The 20,464-nt window shown below is 39.6% G+C and overlaps 2 protein-coding genes across 2 annotated transcripts in view; one reads left to right on the forward strand and one right to left on the reverse strand.

The window, feature by feature from the left end:
* Nucleotides 1–3,020, reverse strand: part of NUGGC (nuclear GTPase, germinal center associated) — a 39,587-nt gene extending 36,567 nt beyond the window's left edge. Inside the window, exon 1 of the mRNA XM_012654943.1 lies at nucleotides 2,721–3,020. The gene's annotated coding sequence lies outside the window, so the exon portion shown is untranslated. The remainder of the gene's footprint in view (nucleotides 1–2,720) is intronic.
* Nucleotides 3,021–7,525: 4,505 nt separating this feature from the next.
* ELP3 (elongator acetyltransferase complex subunit 3) overlaps nucleotides 7,526–20,464 on the forward strand; it is an 83,224-nt gene continuing 70,285 nt past the window's right edge. Inside the window, exons 1-6 of the mRNA XM_012654923.1 lie at nucleotides 7,526–7,689; nucleotides 11,083–11,182; nucleotides 13,567–13,705; nucleotides 16,145–16,215; nucleotides 17,318–17,381; nucleotides 19,384–19,452. Coding sequence (XP_012510377.1) covers nucleotides 7,671–7,689; nucleotides 11,083–11,182; nucleotides 13,567–13,705; nucleotides 16,145–16,215; nucleotides 17,318–17,381; nucleotides 19,384–19,452 — 462 coding nt within the window. The 5' untranslated portion in view covers nucleotides 7,526–7,670. The remainder of the gene's footprint in view (nucleotides 7,690–11,082; nucleotides 11,183–13,566; nucleotides 13,706–16,144; nucleotides 16,216–17,317; nucleotides 17,382–19,383; nucleotides 19,453–20,464) is intronic.

Below are 20,464 nucleotides of genomic sequence, written 5' to 3' on the forward strand. Positions count from 1 at the left end.
TAAGCAGTCTGTAATAGGCACTATCGAAACAAACCCTCTGGAGCTTGGGTGTAGGAGAATGGAGGGAGTAGTGCCCACATTTGAGGGTTCTCTCAAATGCATGACAAAGGCATGTCTTGGGAATGAAGGCTGCTGAGCAGGAGGGAGAGCAGCAACTTGATATCATCGCACATAGGAACTCAAACTGCAGCTACCGCCTGCAAACTTGAAGATGCCCTCAGCAGTAAAACAAGCCAGAGAGAGAGTGAGAGAGAATATCAGAGCAGTACACTCTCACTGCATTTGTTGTGTGTCCAATGCAGAAGGACAAATGTCCTGTTCTTTCTTTTCCCCTAGTTCTTCCCCTTTAGTCAGAATCTCATCCCACCCTACCTTTTCTGGCATCATTACATCTCAACATGACTCTTACTTACTTTTAATTTCCATCCCCCCCAACAAAGTAGCACTAATATAAAAAAATTAAATACTTAAATTAGCAAGGTTTCTTTAAGGGACATTTTTGATGATTAACACTGGTTTATTCCTACTTTTAATAAACATGGGAAGTTCTTGGTATACAGTAAGCACTGAAAAAATATTCATTCCATGAATGAAGTATATATTTTAAATATATCTTAGATAGTAAGATCAATAATGGCAAGGATTCTATTTATTGTTTTATTCATTCATTCATTCAACAAACATTTGTTGAGTGTCTACAATGTGCCAGGCACTGTTCTAGGTACTGGGGAGACAGCAGGGAACAGACTGGGCAAGGTGTCTGCACACAGGGGATACCTTCCAGACTCTGAATGGTGTAGTGGAAATCCCTGATGATTTGGAGTCAGAATGCCTGGACTTTTGCTCCTGCTCCCATACTTCAATGTAACACTGAGCAAATCAACTGATCTCCCTGAGCCTCAGTTTCTCCACATACAGAACGCAATGGTCAAAATACCTACATCAGGAGTTCATCGTGAGGATTAAATGTGATAATGCATGCAAAATTGCTCTCTGGGCACTTAAGCATCGGTACAGATGTCATTTTTATGATATTTTGTGAAGGTCATTAAACTAGAAATCAGCCCTAGTATTCACTGGGCCAGGTCTACTTAGTTTGGGGGGAACAGATGCCACCTTAACTGAGATCCTGATTCCCACTCTTGTCTCCATTGGTCAAGCACCTTGAGGATGCTCTACCATTTTTCTTAAAGTGTCTTTGGTCAAGTTTTTTCTCCCTCCCACAAGGAGGTAGGCTGAAGAATGAAATAAGGAGGAGGAGATTCTTAATAAAATTATGGAAAGTTGATGACATTTAGGATTTATGTCCTTTCTCTTTAAGTTTTAGGTTTATGTTTAAGTAACTGTGGTGTTAACAACATCTAACCACCTCAGTGGCCATTGCACTGTTCTTCCAAAGTAGGGATGTCTCAAAGGAGCAATTTAAAACGCATTAGCTCAGAAGCAAAAGGTGAAACAAGGGCCTTCAAGCCTCTAAAGCGACAGAGGTATGTTTTCAGCATTAACACATCAGCTAACATGCTTGACTTTAGAAGTGTCGTCACCAGAAGCAGTTTGTGTAGAAGAGGCATTGGGATGGCATGTTTTTTTTCCCATCCCTCTCCCCTAGGTAAATAGGTAAGCAAAATAAGCAGATATTTTCATAACGTTCTTTATCAGATTCTAATGAAATGAATTTGAATCTTCTCATATTGCTTCTCAAGCTTGTCAAAGCTAATGAGGCATAAAATGACATTTCCCCTGATAACACGAATATCAGGAATTCATATTATCACCTGCAACAATAGTGTCTGCAATAGCTGTTCTCTTTTGGAAGGAACAACTACTGATTTGCCTAAGACCATGCTGTTAAGTAAAATTCAAACTAAATCCTGCTTCTCCCCATTTCTAGTCCCACTGGCCTTCACATAGCAGAAAAGTAAACAGAAAAGTAAAATTCACTTTCCCTCAAGAAATAACTTACTTTAAGAAAATCAAATGAGGGAGAAGAGACAAATGTCGCATACAGAAGAATTCCAAACAATTTACATAACTACTCCCTGCTCCTTAAATGTATGCTTTGCATAGTGACTTCCTTCCAAAAAGTACAGTATAGAGATCAGGGTGGAAAGAGTCCCTTTACAGTGGAGAAACTTGACAAGCACTGCCTCAGCCAGGTGACCAAGGTCAACATCAACAGCGATAGGTCACGTTGATAGTATGTACCCTTGATATGATGGGATGAAAACACAGTTTATCTCTGTGATCTTCCTCCCTGACACCCATAACTCCAGTCTTATCATGAGAAAAACATCAAACAAATGCCAATAGAGGAGAATCCTACCAAATACCTGCCCAGGACTCCTCAAAACTGTCAAGTTCATCAAAAACAAGGAAAGCCTGAGAAACTTAATGTTACAACCAAGAGGAAGCCTAAGGAGACATAACAGCTAAATGTAATGTGGTATCCTGAATGGGAGGGACCCTAGAAGGGAAAAAGGACATTAGATAAAAACTAACAAATCTGAATATAGACTTAATAATACTGGATCAGTATTAGTTCATTAATTGTAACAAATGTGCCACACTAATAGGGAAATTGGATGCAGATTACATGGGAATGCTCTGAACTATCTTCTCAATTTTTCTGTAAATGTAAAACTGTTCTAAAAATTAAAGTCTGTCTTTGAAAAAAATCAACCACAAATTACAGTATAAATTACATAAAAGAAACAACTTACCAGATGTCACCGAAGGGGAAAAAAATGAATTTCTGCTTCGGTTCCAGAAGTCCACAAAGGAGACGGTGGCGGCTTCTCTGCCTTGGTACAAATATTTGGAACTAGCTGGGGTACGTAGGTCTTTGGGGCCACGGTTGCAAAGCCACATTTATACAGCAGAAGTGAAACCGACTTGCCATTAGAGGGCTATTTACCACAATCTCCTCCTGTAGATACTGATTTGTGCTATTTTCCCCTTTCGCTTAAACTTAAATTATATGTGAATTGGGGATCTTGCATCATTCTCTGTCCTATTCCTATAAGCAGGCAGATCTGCTCTTTCCTTTTCAAATAGATTGCAGCATCCTTTGTTTGAGGGGGAAGGCTATTCAGATGATCTGGCTCACTTGGGCAAACAGGAAAATGCCCAGTTTCAAGAGAGATAAAGCGCTGGTTCCAAGACACTCAAATATAAGACATAACTGGGAGAGATGGACGATAGGAGATGAAAATAAACATTCTTGATGCAAAATCTTGAAACTCACTAAAAATAAAATTCACCCAAACTAGACAGGCTTTAAAAAATAGGGTGGGTTACCATCTCCCTAGGAAGTTTATGAGTGGGTCCAATTATAGCAAAGGAGTAAAACTCTAAATATCCTTTATAGAGTCTTTGATTTAAATGGCTGAGAGTATTTCTGGTAAATAAAGGATGAGAAATGTCCCTCTAGTGAACATTTAGGAATTCCTTTGTTAAATATTTTACGTTGTAAGTAGGAGCTGCAGGGTTCCAGAAACTGAAACAGTAGTTAAACCTAACAGGGCTGGTGGAACTGTAAATTGGTACAGCAAAAAAATAAAATGATAAATAAATTCACCAAAAATAAAACAACATTGGATTGTTTGATTGTAGAAATGAGTGGCATACAGCTTTAAGTACCTTTCTGAAACTTAAAATTTAAGAACATAATTTTTAAAAACTCAGAAAAAAGTATTTTTAAAGTGCTATCCCAGAGAGAATAGAATAGAATACAGTCCACTTTGCTGTGTCTGGCAACCCAAACAATCACACTGAGTACAAGGGAAAAGCCATTCTCTGAACCTTCAGCCTCAGGTTGTAGGCTGACTCCGGTTAAAGGCCGACTCGGCCATTACCAGAACGACCCTCAGTAACTGTAGATATGTATTCAGTCCAAAGTGGGGATTCAGAAACTAAAGAGGTCAAATGTGGAAAGAATAGAAAAGTTTTTAGGCAGTGGTCTTTAAAACTGCTTTGAACTTTTGGCAAGATGACATACCTTCTCCATAATAAAACCATAGGAATACCAATATAAAGTTCAAAACAAAAAAAAAATCAACATGAATACCATCACGAGTGTTGGATCTTGTACCTTTCTCTGAGCAAAATCACACCTTACACGTATTCATGTCACGTGTGCTTAGTTCTCCCTCTACTGGATATTTCTTTGCTTCAACAGTTTACTACATTCTTACTCAGAAGTGCTACTAAAAATAACTTAAGGTCGGGCGTGGTGGCTCACGCCTGTAATCCTAGCACTCTGGGTGGCCGAGGTGGGAGGATCGCTTGAGGTCAGGAGTTCGAGACCAGCCTGAGCAAGAGCAAGACCCCCATCTCCACTAAAAATAGAAAGAAATTAGCCAGATAACTAAAAATTTATATAGAAAAAATTAGCCAGGGATGCTGGCACATGCCTGTAGTCCCAGCTCCTCGGGAGGCTGAGGCAGGAGGATCGCTTGAGCCCAGGAGTTGGAGGTTGCTGTGAGCTAGGCTGACGCCACGGCACTCTAGCCTGGGCAACAGAGCAAGACTCTGTCTCAAAAATAAATAAATAAATAATAATTAAAACAATTTTGAACGTTTCTAAAGCTGCCCAATTCTTTATGGTAATTCCTGGCACCTGCTATTGGACGCCTGAATGCTAGGCCTGTTAGAAGTTTGGTCATTCGATCACGCTAAATTTCCATTGAACTCACTGAAAATAGTAAAGCAATTGACAGAGAACGTCCACAGAGCCCCATCATCACACCCAACCACCTGCCTTCAAGCCTCTTAATAGATGAATTATCACGTGCTCATTAAAGGCCAATCCCTTCCCCTGTGTGCCAGATCCCATCCCTCTCTCCCACTGAAGGACTAGGTAGAGCACTTTTCCTTCTTCTCTTAATTTATAACTGTCACTCTCCATTGGATTATTCCTATCAGTGTGCTAAACTTGCTGTCATTTATTCCATTTTAACAAATACTCCTTTACCTCAGTTTCCCTGCCACCTATTACCCCATTTCTCTGTACTTCTTTATGACAAGACTTCTCAAAATAGTTGTCTAAACTCACTGTCTCAAATTCCTCTCCTCTCAATCTGTCATAACCCTACTCCAGTCAAGCCTTCACCCTTACCATTCCACCAAAACTGTTCTTGTCAAAGTCCCCAGTGATCCCGGTCAACTTTCAGCTCCCATCCTCCTTGACCCATCAGCAGCACTGGACCTGGCTGATCATTCCCTCCCTGACATACTTTCCTCACTCGGCTTCCAGATAACCACACTCTCCTAGTTTTCTTCCCACCTCCCTAGAGGCACCTCCTCAGCCTCCTTTGTTGGTTATTTTTCTTCTCCCCAACCTGTTAATAATAGGATACACCAAGGCTTAGTCCTTGGTCTCTTCTCTTTCCTTTCCACATTTACCCTGTTTCATAGCTTTATATTTCACCTGTGTGCTTATAACTCTCCACTGACACCTCCAGTCCTGACCTCTTTCATGTCTTACTACTCACTAGGCATCCCAAAATACAACAGGTCCAAAGTGACCTCCCGACACCCCACCCTTCCTAGTCTTCTCCATTTCGGCTAATGGAAACTACATTGTTCCTGCCCTTTGGTCCAAGAGCTTTGGTGTCACACTTGATACTGATGTCTGTCTTTCTCCCAAATCCCATATATGACCTGTCAGAAGTCTTGTTAAAAACTTCAAATTATGTTGAGAATCTGAACACTTCTTACCATCTCCACTGCTTATTACCCTGATTTGAGTTAAAATCATCTCTGGCTTCATTTAGTGGTTCCTAAACTGCTGCATATTGGAATCACCCAAGAATCTTTTAAACATACTAATGCCTGGTTCCCACTGCTTGATATTCTGATTTAATAGGTATGGAACGTGACCCGGGCAACTGGGATTTTTCACTGCTCTCCAGATGATTCTAACATGCAGCAAAGTTCAGGAATCACTCGTCTGGGTGAGGTAACAGCCACTTCTATGGCCCCTTGTAGTCTAATCTCAACACAGCAAATAGATATGCTTTAAAATTATCAGATCAGATAATTTCTTGCTAAAACTCCAGTGGCTCATAATCTCACCTAGAGTAAAAGCCAAAGGCTTTTCAATGGTCTGCAAGGTCTTACATGAGCTGCACTGTTCCCACCCATCCCCCATTGCTTCTCTGACCTCTGTTTCACCTTGTGGCATTCATTGCTCCATGGACACTGGCCTCCTTACTTTCCCTGAATACACCAGGCATCCTCTCACCCCAGGGCCTTTGCACTAACTGTTCCCTCAGCCTGAAATACTCCTTCCCCAGATACCTGCACATCAAGTACTAGCTCAAATAACACATTCTCAATAAGGCCTACCCTGACCCCTATTTAAAGTTACAACTGTACTATTCTATCTAACTATCTATCTAAGGTAAAAGAGTGACAGGTGGATGATGGTGCCTTTAGATACGGAAGAGTGTGGAAAGAGCAGATTTGGAATAGAGTTCTGTTTTGGACATGTTAAGTTTGAGATGCATATCAGACCTCTAACAAGATGTCAAACAGGGGAGATGTTGGGGTTGGATTATAAACCTGGGAGCAGATACATGGTATTTAAAGTTATGGAGCTCGGGGAATCACCTCGGGAGAGACAAGGCTGAGTGACCCCTGGAGAACACTAATATTTTAAGGTGAGACAGAGGAGTCCACGAAAGAGACTGAGAAGGGGAAGAAAAACCAAGAGAGTGGAGGGCCCAATCATAAAAGATTTTCACGGAAGATAACTTATATTCATTGGTAGTAGGATGACAATAAGGACAGAAAAATACCACTGAATTTGGCAAGTTGGGAACTCACAAAGCTTGACCAGGCCAATTTCAGTGTCACAGTGAGGTCAAAAATTCATCGTTACCTCAATTCCAGGGGGAAGGAACTGAAGATATCACATATTCCTATCTTTAGTAAAGAGAGGGATTCTTAATCTCTGGCCCATGGACAAACGAGATCATGGATGCGTTTCAAGAAAACACCATCCCAAGTCCTGCCTCCAAACTCTGCAAAATTTTGTGCGTGCGTTTTTCTGAAGAGACACCACCCACAGCTTTCATGAGGGTTATCGATGGTATGTGCCATTCACCTGAGACCAAGGTGACCAACTGGCCTCGAAGCCTGCACGTCAGATTGTTACTTGACTCCTGCCTGGTCTTTTCCGGTCTCTGAATTTAAATTCCACAACACTACAGGGTTCACCCTCCCGTGGTCTCGCCCACTCACGCTCCCACCCAGCGTCCCCGAATGTGACACACCTGAGCTCCTACACGCCCATTTAGAGACCTCCCACTTCCACACTCTCACTTAGGTTTCCTGGCGCAGCCTCCACACAGCTTTGTCCCACAGCTGTACTGCTCAGGTCGAGTTTTCTAACCCCGAGTTAGACATTCCGTACAGACGCTCCCCCATCGCCCTTACGTCCGGAGCCGCACAGCCGAGACCGCCCCTCTCCCGCCTCCCGCTGGCCGAGTAGTCGCGTCAGAGGGATGGGGCGGGGTTTTGCGCGCGCCGTCTTCTGGGAAGAGCTTTACGATACATTGGCCGTCATTTTACGACAGATCAGGGTTGCTTTGTGGCTGTCAGCTTTCCCCATGCTCTGAGTTGGTAGCCGTATTATCCGTGGTGGCAACTTCTACGACGAGGCAGAAATGAAGCAGAAACGGAAAGGTATGAAAGGGGAGGGAGAGGAAAAAATGGGGATGGTCGGAAAGGGGCGAACGCTCGGGCGATCGGATGCTGAACCCAACTTTTCCCGCGGGAGTCCGCTGCCTAGTCCAGTTGCACACCACCTGGGGTCAATCGGTCTGTCGATTTCAGCCTCCTGCCTTCTCGTTTTACCTGTTGTGTTTTTTAAACCAACCTACCCTTACCCTGTTCCTCTTTGGCAGTCATTATATGTCTTTTGCGTAAAGGGCAGGGAAACCTATATTCCAAAGTATGCCCGCCAAGGAGTTAACGTTGGTCGGTCGATTTAACGGGTTCTCGGACTATTAATTTGTTAAGATTTGTTTTGCGACATATTTGATGTTTGTTTATTTGAGAGTTTCTTTTAAAGCTGTAAATTAAAATGTGAAAAACCCTGACTTATCCTTGGATTCTGTGGAACAGTTGTGCATGTAGTTATTAGCGTTTGTATTACCTTCTGAGTTAGCGTGGGGCGATTTATCTTTAGTTTTCAACAGGGTGGAGTCAATTTTAAATTCTCTCACAAGTTCTATTCTTATCTGTGTACACTCATTTGAGCAGTATAATAAGGTAGATAAGGGTAGTGGTTATCATAATAGCTACCATTTATTGAGCATTTATTAGTATCATCTCCATTTTACAGATGAAGCTGACATTAAGAGTTAAGTAACTTTCCCAGTCCAAAATTATACTTAGGAGGTATGGAGGTAGTTGGTCAGGCTGTATCTATGACCTTAAAAAACCTATAATGAAAAATAAATGTGTCCTTAATCACTGTGCCTCTTGGCATTAACTGCTATCCCTCCAAGCAACAGCTCCAAGTGTTCACATTACCTTGGGTTGTCTTGTCGCATCAAATTTTGCATGCCCCAAATTAACTTATCTCACTCTAACTTACCTGCTCCTTTTCAGTCTGTTAGGCTTCTTTTAAGGTCATCTGTCACCAAGCCTTGTTAGTTTCTACCTAGAAATTGCCTCTGGAAATTGTTTATTCCTCCTCATTCTGGCTACCATCCTCCTAACCCGCCTTCAGCAATAACTAATGTTTGAATAGTACTTTGGCTTTCGTATACATTATTTCAGTTGATTCTTACAATAGTCTTGTGAGATTTGTATGTATTTTTCCAATTTGACAGATATGGAAATGAGCACCCAGAAGTCGTTTATCTTCCCTTTATCACACAGGCAGTAGGGGTTAAGACTGGAGGCTTTCTTAAATCTTGTGGGTTTGTTTTTTTTTTTGAAACAATGTCGCCTTTCAAGAGTCTTTTACTTATTATCCAGATTATATGCATTCTTTTCACCTTCTGAATCATTCTTTTGCCCAAGCTGGAGTGCAATGGCATAATCGTAGCTCACTGCAACCTCAAACTCCTGGGCTCAAGCAATCCTCCCACCTCAGCCTCCTGAGTAGCTAGGACTACAGGTGCACTCCACCATGCCTCTCTAATTTTATTTTTTTGTAGAGACATGGTCTCACCATGTTGTCCAGGTTGATCTCAAACTCCTGGCCTCAAGCAGTCCTCTTGCCTTAGCATCCCAAAGTGCTAGGATTACTGGTGTGAGCCACCACATACCACCCTGAATCATTCTTTGTAGTGTTAATGTTCTCACTTTCCTTAAACATTACTTTCATTTTTTTATTTCCAAAGTTGAGAATATGTAATTTTTTGTCTATTGCATTCCATTTAAATGCCTTTGCCTGGTGGCCAGCGTACCCTCTAATCTGTTCTTTACTGTACCCTATCAGAAAGCCTGTGTTCTCGTTAGGCAGTGCTTCTACACACAAAGATGTGTAATTCCTATGCCTATTACTTCTGGATTGCCTTCTGTTTTGTGTATCTAAATCCTGCCTGTTTAAAGAACCTTGTGCCATGTCCTCCATGAAGCCTTTTCCTGCTAATTTACTCCTGCTGTTAATTTTTGATGCACTCAAGGACTATATAAGTGGTTTTTAAATCTTATCTATTTTTAATCAGCTGAACCCCCCCCTTCTACCCTCCAAACAAATTATTATGCAGAACTTCGATACATAAATATAATGAAAGCATAGCTGCTGTCGCTGAAGTGGAGAAAGAGACCCCTCCCTTTTTTTCCTCTCCCCCTACCTCTTCCTCTGCCACTACCACCACCAATCCTGCCTCTGTTGTATGGCCCCTAAGGCACCTTTGTAGAACTCGGAAGTGCTGATTTGCATGGTTTGGAAAGCATTAAGCCTTTGATTATAGATGGACTTTTTTCTCTCGAATCATTTTGTATGTGTTAGCCTTGCCTCATTAATTAGAGGCAATGTGGTGCAGTGACAAAAGTGTGGAAACTGTGGTGAAAAGACCAGGATTTGAGTCTTAACTATGCTGTTTACGATGGTGTTTTAACTTGCCTTAGCCTCATTTTTCACATCTGTGAAATGGGATAACAGTACCTACCTTACAGTGTTATTGTGAGGTTTCAAATGAGATAAAGAGTAAATGAAAGGGTTCCATAACAGCCAGGGCTTTAGTCATACTTCTGTCTGATGGTTTTGTTATCTTTGCATGCTAGCTTTCCCTACAGGCAAGAAGCGTGCTTGCAGACAGCCTCCAAGCTGAAATCCCTCAGCTTTTGTCACTGGGAAAAGACTGGCATTTTTTGCCCTTGGGAAAAGAGCTTAGATTTGTCTGGCTTGGATATACGCCCAATCTTAAACCAATCATTGAACTGTGATTGAGGGAATGGGATCATAAAAGAACATGTTAGCTTCTGCTATTGCCTTTGGATGAGAAGGGGAGCCCCGCTTGCCAGGAGAAGTCATAATAGTGGGCAGACAATATTTTAGAAATGCATTAAGATCCTTAGGTAAGCATATAACCTACACCCCTACTTTGCAGTACTACCTCTACAGACACCTATGTTTGAGTTTCAATTTCACCCCTTGGTAGCGTTGGCAAATATTCCTGTTCTATCTACCTGACTTTGTTCTGAGAATCAGTTGAATTAATGCATCTAAATGTTCTTCATGAACTCTTAAGTATCATGTAAATATTCATAATTACAAATCTGGAGATAAAGGGAAGATATTTAACTACTTTGGTTCTTTCCTGTATAATTAGGTTCTTTCTCCTCATGTTTGTTTCTACTCTATCTGTAATAGTCTTGTAGTGTATGTGTTTTTAAAGGGACCTTCTCTAATTTATGGCTAAAACCAGGTTTGTTTTAAATTAAAGATACAAAAGATATGATCAAATCGTAAACAATAGAGGTTTAGTGTCTTGTAAACTTGAGCCTTTCATCTGGCATATTTGGAATGATTTTGGAAGGAAAACTGCTACTAAATCAAGTTTTAAAATCTTCATTGAATAATATGATTTTCGACATTGTTGAATATTATCTTTCCAGGAGATCTCAGCCCTGCTGAGCTGATGATGCTGACTATAGGAGATGTTATTAAACAACTGATAGAAGCCCACGAACAGGGGAAAGACATCGATCTAAATAAGTAAGTGGCTCTGTAAAAAGGGAGCGACGTTGTTCTTAGGTAGTGGAGCTCTTTTGTGAAATTGTCCAATACTACTTGTTTTCTATCTCATGTTTCCTTTTACCTAAGAATTTTAGCTTTCTGCCTTGCCCTGTCACTCATTTCTTTGTGGCGGAATTGTCTCATAGCCTAATAATGCTAATAGCTTCTGACGTTTATTGGGCACTTACTGTATTCCAGGCACTGTAATTAGTACATTGTATATATTAGCTCTGTTAATTCTTTCAAAAACTGCGTGAGGTAGGTACTGATATCAGCCTCATTTGACAGGTGGGTATTGTGAGGCATAGAGAGGTTAAGTAATTTTTCCAGGGGTCGATAACTGGTGATTGGCAAAGCTGGGATTTGCAGTTAGGTCATCCGTCTCCAGATCTGTCTTCTTGGCTACATCACTTCACATCCTCCTCTTCCCTACTGTCTCAGCAGAAGCAGCAGCCCTCTCTCTACCAGGAAAACCTTCCCTTTGCAGCCCTTGATCTAATCCAACCCTTCCCTGCTTTAGCACCTCTTTGACATGTTCATCTACTTCCTCTCCGCAATCATGTTCAGCATAGACTTTGCTATACCCTCAAATAAGAGTGGTCTTTCATCTCTGCATCTGTTTTTTTAACTATATATTCTTTCTGTATAGATCTTCCCTAATGAAAAGGTTTTACCCCAAACCCCAGCTCATCTAATCACCACATGCATGACCTTTTTGCAGACCCTATTCTCTGTTACTTGAGATACTGCACTTGAAACATCATGGCTGTTAAACATTTGCTAAAGGAATATATGAGTAAATAATTATCCTCTTTTGACTATGCAGACATTATATTTTACTGATTGTAGTGTCTTTAGCAGTTTTTCTTTCTGTTTTTGTTGGTTACACCTCTAATTATACAAATCTTTGATTTCTAGTGAACATTTCTATTTCTTATATATTTTTGTCATTCTCTTTAATTTAGCACATCTAAAGCTAAAGCCACCATCTTCCTTAAAATTAGCCCTACTCAGATGTCCCCAGTCTATTATGTAAGCCCTCAGTCTGGCTTCAACCTACTTTTCCAAGTTTTTAAACTTCTGTACCTTCACATTGAAAATCTTCTGCTTTCTTTCAAGTCGGTCTACTCATAGTTCTTAAGATATGTGCATTCCTGTTTTTGCATCTTCACATAAGCCAGCCCAACCTGTCTGCTCTCAGTGTTATCTCTGTGTCTTCACTGCCTGTCTGAGGTCTACTCTTCTGTGCCCATTTTTCATGACTCTCTCCCTAGCACACATTAAATTCATCTCTGAACTCTGCAAGCATTCATTGTTGTGGGGGGAGGTGTTCTATCACATATGTTTTCATTTATACATTTACTTTTTTTTTGTATGCCTGTCTGCCAACACGCAAATAGAACATGAAATGACTATGCCTTGTACCTTCTGACATACCAAGTACTGAGGTAGTCTCTTGTACACATTAGGTATTCAGTTAACATTTGTTGAAAATAATGTGAGCACCCCACAGGTATTTCTAGATAGATTAAAATTAGAAGACAGGGTGACTGTCCAGATTTGGCTAGCAGGCACAAAGAAAAGAAAAGCTGGTAAAATTATAGAGAAAAGCAAAGGAATTATTAGGACAAAGGTTACTTCTGGGGGTTAGAGATGAGGTTACAATCAGGAAAGGGCATATAGAAGTCGTTGCTTTATAATTGTTAAAGTATATTTATATGTTTTATGTTCTCTTCTTTATGTATATAATATTTTGTATTAGAAAGAGTATTTTTAAACTTTCAAAAGTGTATACTTTATTTCCTATTTGGTTCTGCATAGCTTTCCCTGATTTTTTTTTTTTTTTTTTTTTCTAAGACAGTAGTTCTCAAACAAGTGATTTCCTCCCCAGGAGACATTTGGCAATGTCTAAAGACATTTTTGGTTGTTACAACAGGAAGAAGGGTACTAATCGGTACAGGCCAAGGATGCTGCTAAATATGCTACAATGCACTGGACAACAGAGAATTATCTGGTCCCAAATGTCAAGTAGTGCTAAGGTTGAGAAAAGGTAGAGCCAGAACAGTCCTTTGAAGCTAGAGCACTATTTTGAACTAGACCTACCTTGTGTCATTGTCCTGGGCCCTTCACCCTCCATAGTCCTCTGGTTTTCTTTCAGGTACTTGAGGGTGAGAAGAGGAAATCATTCATACATGAATTTTATTCTTCCATTTCCTGATATTAGCAGACTTAAAGCCACTCTTGTCACATGGTGAAGGGATAGAGGAATGACAAGAGTTAATGATGTTATTTATAAGTCATCCTTTTAGTAGCTTGTCCTTAAAATATTGTGATCTTGATAATGCCAGATGCTTTACTTTCAGGGTGAAAACCAGAACAGCTGCCAAATATGGCCTTTCCGCACAGCCCCGCCTGGTGGATATCATTGCTGCCGTCCCTCCTCAGTATCGCAAGGTCTTGGTTCCCAAGTTAAAGGCAAAACCCATCAGAACTGCCAGTGGGGTGAGTGATCATGACATATTGACACACTGTATCTGTCCTGGCAGAAAGCCCTGCCTCCATGTAACGCCCAGATAGTGAGGTGGAGGTGGAAGACTCAGACCAATGAAGTCCTTGTGTTACAGGCTGTGCTGGAGCTGTGGGCCATCTTAAGTGGTAGCTTTCAGTATAATTGATGCTGACAGAAGGTACTTTTAAAAGGTAGTTAATGATGCAGAGTAGTTCTATATATGTTAATTGTGAGTGCTATGGGAGTCCACAGGACAGAGATGCCCCTGCAGCAAAAGAGACTAAGGAAGGCCCAGGAGAAAGCATGGTGCTTGCTTGACCTAAGAGCCAAGAAGAGCAGACTGGGGAAGCCATGGGAGTGAGGGCACAGGGAGTTAAGGCACAGAGGTAGAAATGGCAAGAAAGGTGTGGTGCATGCAGGGAACAGTGAATACGCCAGACTGATGGCAGTTGATACTTCATCTGAGAAAACAGCACAGAACCTGGCATGTATACTAGACTCGATAAAAGATCGTTGAATTGGACTGACCTTATCAGTGGTATGCAATTTCATGCAAAATTATTTATTTGGAGATTTCTATAAATCACTGTTTAATAAGTTAAATCTTAAAATTTTTATTATGAAAAATAATCACAAACTTATAGAAAAGTTGAAAGTACAGTACAAAGAACTTTTTCTGTGAACCATTTTCAGAGTAAGTTGCAAAGCCTATGCCTTTGAATACTTTACTGTATATTTCGTACAAACAAGGACATTTTCTTACATCACCACAGTACAGCCATCAAAACCAGGAATTTAACGCTGATGCATTACTGTCATCTAATCCTCAGGCCTCATTCAGAGTTCACCAGCTGTTTCAATCATGTCCAACTGGACCCAGTTCAGAATCACGTGTTGAATGTAGTTGTCATGGCTCTTCAGACTGGACACTTGCTCTGTCTTTACTTGACTTCATTCCCTTAACATTTTTGAAGATTTCAGGCAAGTTATTTTGTAGCATGTCCCCTCAATTTGGGTTAATCAAATGTTTCATCGTAATTAGATCCAGGTTATACGTCTTTGGCAGGAGCATCGCATAAGGGATACTGTGTTCTTGTTGTCTCCCGTCAGGTGGTACAGCTTCAGTTTGTCCTATCACTGATGTTACTCACCAGACTTCTCTGTAAAGTTGTTTTTTTCCACTTTGTAATTAAGAAGTGTTGTATGGAGAAGTATTTTGAAACTAGGTAAATATCCTGTTCCTCATCAAGCTTCCAATTCACTCATTCATTTATTTGTATGAATGAATTAACAGTTTCCTATTTGGTGAGCTATAATCTATTACCATATTTGTTTTGATATACAAATTATCCTAGATTTGACCAGTGAGAGCTCTTTCCAGCTGATTTCTATGTCTTTTTGAAATGTCCCCATCATTCTTTGGGCAGTTTCTAGCTTTCTGGCACAATGAAATGTTCCAGGCTCATCTTGTACATTCTTTGCCCCAGCCCTGGAATCAGCCATTTTTCTAAGGAGCCCTGGTTACTTTTAGTGGAGAAGCATATTTAGAAACCAAGATCTTAGTGCTAGGTGTGCTTACTGCTATTAGGGAGTTGCCGCTCCCAGACCCTCTCAGTGGACCAAGCTAGGACATATGTGGGTATAGCTACATACATGCATACATACACGTAATACATTTTCATTTATATTTATTTGTATATCAATCTATTTATGTTAAAAACTGAGTTCACAGCACCTTCCATTCTGTCCAGCCTACAGAGTTCATTCTAGTTCTTTCCCTTTCCATATTTATAACTTCGTTCTCTGACAATGAGAAACCTGGCTTGCATTAGCTTTAATGTGTATCCTTATTTGACCAAGCGCTTCAGATGTAACCAGTCTTGTATCTCTACCACCACCTTCTTTGCTTGCTCCACTTAGTCTCTGTCAGACCCCCCAGAATATTTTATACACAGACCCTGTGAAACGTTAAGTCCCTAACTTAATCCTCCCTGCTATAAATATTGAGATCTAGTGTGTCCATGAGGAGTTTGAGTTACGAAGGTTAGGTTTATATATAATTTCATAGAATTGCATAAAGTAATTTTTTCTTGTAGTCTATTTTAGTAAAACAGTAAAAGAGAAAGAAAGAATAAGAATCACTGTGGCTTAAAAAAATTAATTCCTTATTTTGCACTTAATTTATTGTATAATATAATACAGACTCATTATATAATACATATGTACATTTTAAAGACTATTAATATTAAAAAGAGATCACCCTTGGACCCAGTGCCCAGCTTAAGAAACACAGCATTATCAATACCTTCAAAGCCCCTTGTGTGCCACTCTCTGTTTCCATTCCTCTCCCTCCTTCTCAGGGATAACCATTCTCTAGAATTTTATACTAATTATTCTATAATAGCTTTTTAAGATTAGTTTTTCTTTTATAGATTGCTGTTGTGGCTGTGATGTGCAAACCCCACAGATGTCCACACATCAGTTTTACAGGAAATATATGTGTGTAAGTAGGGTGATTTTATTAAGTTTGTGTGTGTGTGTATTTTCATTGAACTAGTATGTCCCTTAGAGCCTTTGATCAGTGCATGCTGGTAATTTCTAAAACTTTGATTTAACAGATTTATAGATTTGTTCTTTGAGACAAGCAACTAATGATAGGATATTTCAGTGCTTAAAATTGGAACATATGAATATTTTAATTTGTTGCAATATGCATTAAAAAAACACATAGGTTATGGAACTCAAAACAGTAGACATTCTGTTAACTTGATAAATGAAATGTGGAAATAAGAGCTGCCTAAATTCCAAATGTCAGAAATTTAAAGTGAATTTAGGGTCGGGCTTGGTGGCTCACACCTGTAATTCTAGCACTTTGGGAGGCCAAGGCAGGTAGATTGCTTGGGGTCAGGAGTTAGAGACCAGCCTGGGCAACAGAGCAAGATCCTGTCTCTACGAAAAATAGAAAAATTAGCCAGGCATAATGGTTGCCCGCCTATAGTCCCAGCTACTTGGGATGCTGAGGCAGGAGGATCGCTTGAGCCCGGAAGTTTGAGGTTGCAATGAGCTGTGATAATGCCACTGCACTCTAGCTGAGGCAACAGAGCAAGACCCTGTCTCAAAAAATAAAGAAAGAAAGAGCATTTGGATGAGAAAAGTATCATAATAAAAAATGCTCCTTATAAAAAACCTGCAGATTTCTGAAACTTAACTATTTGGAATAATTAGCAGAAGAGTATGCATGATTTTAGATAGGAAGATTAAATGGGAGAAGGATTTTCTTGAGTGTGGCTACCAAGAGAACACTGTGAGTATTGATCCAAACTTAGGGAAACTTAGTTCCTGTTATTTGCCCCTAAAAGCTTAAACCTCTGACATACTAGTGACTGCAGTATTTTGAAAATGAACATAATAGTGTTCCTTTACATATTTAACTTGTTTACTTGTTATTAGAATATACATTATTTAAAGATAACTGCAAAGGTAGACTCTTCTTTGGAAATGCAACTCATTTGATACCAGGATTTTTTGAAGACTGTAGATAGTTGAACTCGACTGTTGAACTGAGTTTTGTATCTGACATTCTTGTTCCCTTGTTGTATTGGCAGATACTGCCCTGGTGGGCCTGACTCAGACTTTGAGTATTCAACGCAGTCTTATACTGGATATGAGGTGAGATCATTGGATGTTGTCCTGATGAAGTGTTACATCATATTTTACCCATGGTGCGGTTGGTATGGTTTTACAAGTACTGGCTTTCTTAGAATTTTTATTTTTTTCTTGATTATAAAAGCTATTCATTCATCAAATGTTTGCTCAGTGTCTACTACTACCATATCTTGTTCTAGTCACAGGAGAAATACTTACATAAGCCCTTATTATTAATATATCCCAGCACTGTACAAATGAGAAAACTGAGGCATAGAAGGCCCAGAGACACACTGCTAGTAAGTGACAACCAGGTTCTGAACTCTGTACCTCTCACCACTACATTGTACTGTCTCTTTAGCAGTGAAAAAACTGACAAGGTCCTTGGCTTTGTGGAATTTACATTCTGATAATGGAAGATAGACAGTAAAGAAACAAACAAGAAAAATACCAGGTACTAATAAATGCTAAGCAGAGAAGTGAAATTAAGGAAGATAATGGGAGCTGGAGATAGTTTAGCTTTGGTGGTTGGGAAGGGATTCTGTAAGCAGACGATGTTTAAGCTGAATCCTGAATGAAAAGGAGGAGCCAGTTCTAATATCAGGAAAGAGCATTCCTAGCAGAGAAGTAGCTAGAACAAAGGCCCAACGTGGGAAAGGTGGTAGAGTATTCTGGAACACAGTGGGTGAGAGGAAGCACGAGGTTGGGAGGTAGCTGAGGTGGGGGTTTGTAAGCCACGGTGAGTGAGGAGTTTGGATTTTAGTATAGGTGTCATGAGAAGCCATTAGGATTTAAAGCAGGAGCATGATTCAATCCATCTACGTTTTATAAAGATCATCTTGATGGCCACATGGAGAAAGGGTAGAGTGAGGATAAGAGAGAAAGCAGGAGACCAGTGAGCCACTTTTGAAGGAGTCCCGTCCTCAGAAGAGGTCAGAAACCAGCAAACCATGTGACTTTTTCTTCTCATGTATGTTTTCATTTTTTCCCGGTTCTCCAGGGTTCAAATTTTTAAAAACGCAAAAGGAATTATTCAGTGAAAAGACTCTCCCTCATTTCTGTCCCCTAACCACCCTTTTCTGTTCCATCCCTGATAGTCAGTGTTATCTGTTTCCCCTGCTTCCTGCAAAGATACTTTAGAGGAACACATATACAGGTTGAGTATCCCTTATCCGAAATGCTTGGGACCAGACATGTTTTACATTTCAGATTTTTCCAGATTTTGGAATATTTGCATGTGTAATGAGTTATCTTGGGGATGGGACCCAAGTCTAAACATGAAATTCATTTAGGTTTTATATACACCTAGCCTGAAGGTAATTTTGTACAATATTTTAAATAATTTTTTACATGAAACAAAGTTTGTGTTCAGTAATTGCATGTGGAATTTTCCACTTGTATCATGTCATCACTCAGAAACTTTTGGATTTGGGAGCATTTGAGGTTTCAGATTTTCAGATTAGGGATGCTCAACCTGTTCGTATTCTTTATCCTACTTTTTTATTTATAAGGTAGCATATCAAAACACTGTTCTGCACTTTGCCCTTTTCATTTAATAATACATCTTAGCAAACATTTTATATCAGTACATTGTTTTGTGGGTGAAGAGTATTCCATTGTATGACAAGAGTATAAAGCTATTTGTTAAGCCATTACAAACTATGTTGTATTTAAGAACCTTATTTAAAAGTTATTTTGCCATATAACTCTTTTGAATAATGCATGCACATCCATGTCTGTGAGCAGTAAAACACTTTGGTGACCCTGGGCATTCCGTAAGTATTTACACAAAAGACAAGCACGATCCAAGGAGAAACCCTGCTGTTGAGATACTATGACAGGGGAGTGGGGACCAGCCAGATGCTGTTTAGGACATTGTTTTGAACTAAGAAAAGAAGATAGGTACAAGCCAGGTTTTTAGTATTCAAAACCATAGAGAATTTTACCTCTAATACAATTCTTCTGAAACTACTTTTTGCTTTTAATCTGATGTGAGCATAACAATATTTTTTTCCTTTTTACTCAGCCAACCTCCATGCGAGCTATCCGTGCCAGATATGACCCTTATCTACAGACAAGACACCGAATAGAACAGGTAAATTTTTTAAAAGCATTTTTGAAAAATTAGATGTTTATAGTTAGTAAGAAGTTATTGTTGCTTGATTTGGATCGAACCTGAAATAAGAACTAAAAAGGTGTTTTTCCCTTTTGTATGTTTTTAATATCTGTCTGAGGGTGGGAGACTATTTTGCAGTAGCTAGCAAAGGTCAAAAATACTACTACTTATTTAGAGACTATTATTCTTTTAAGGGTTCGATGTTCTCTAAATTTCTTTGAATTTGTAGAATATCATTTGTAGTATGTAATTTGTGGAGTGAGCATGTGAAAGTTTTTAGACAGAGGTCAATGGGTTGAATTTTATCTTCCAAAAGCCACATCAAGAGGTATTGCAACTGGTTTACCCCATGGCAATAGGGAATTGACTGAAAAGAGGTACGAGGAGCTTTTGGGGGTTATGGAATTGTTCCGTATCGTGGTCATGGTGGTGGTTACATAACTCTAAACATCGATCAAAATGCATCCATTGTGCGCTTCAAGTTAGTAGGTTTTATTGTATATAAATTATACCTCAATATAGCTGATTAAAAACAAATACTGTGTAAATGACCTTACAGTATTCAAGAAATCTGAACATTAATACAGACTTTCTTTGTTTACAAGTTTATTTTAAACTGTCCAGTTTTAAAAATGTAAAGCACTGTCTATAGTTGTAACAGTGATATATAGTAGGGCAAATACAAAATCTAAAATAGCGAGTAATACGTGCCATAGTCGGTAAGTTTCAAAACGTGCCAGATTGTCACCTCCAGAGGTTCTGATTAAGCCTGGTTCAGGGTCCTAGCAGGCTATTCTGAAAAAACTACGCAGGGTGATTTTGATATGTATCCCTTGTAATCAACCATAGATACAGAAGTAGAACATTCTTTTAAGGGTTGATATGTATACACACATGCGTATATATATTGTACATATGTATATATTTTGTATGTGTGTGTATATACATATACATACACATATATGTATGTATGTATGTATCGGCCTAGACA

The sequence above is a fragment of the Propithecus coquereli genome, unplaced genomic scaffold (genome assembly GCF_000956105.1).
Source record: "Propithecus coquereli isolate 6110/MARCELLA unplaced genomic scaffold, Pcoq_1.0 Scaffold451, whole genome shotgun sequence".
Lineage (NCBI taxonomy): Eukaryota > Metazoa > Chordata > Mammalia > Primates > Indriidae > Propithecus > Propithecus coquereli.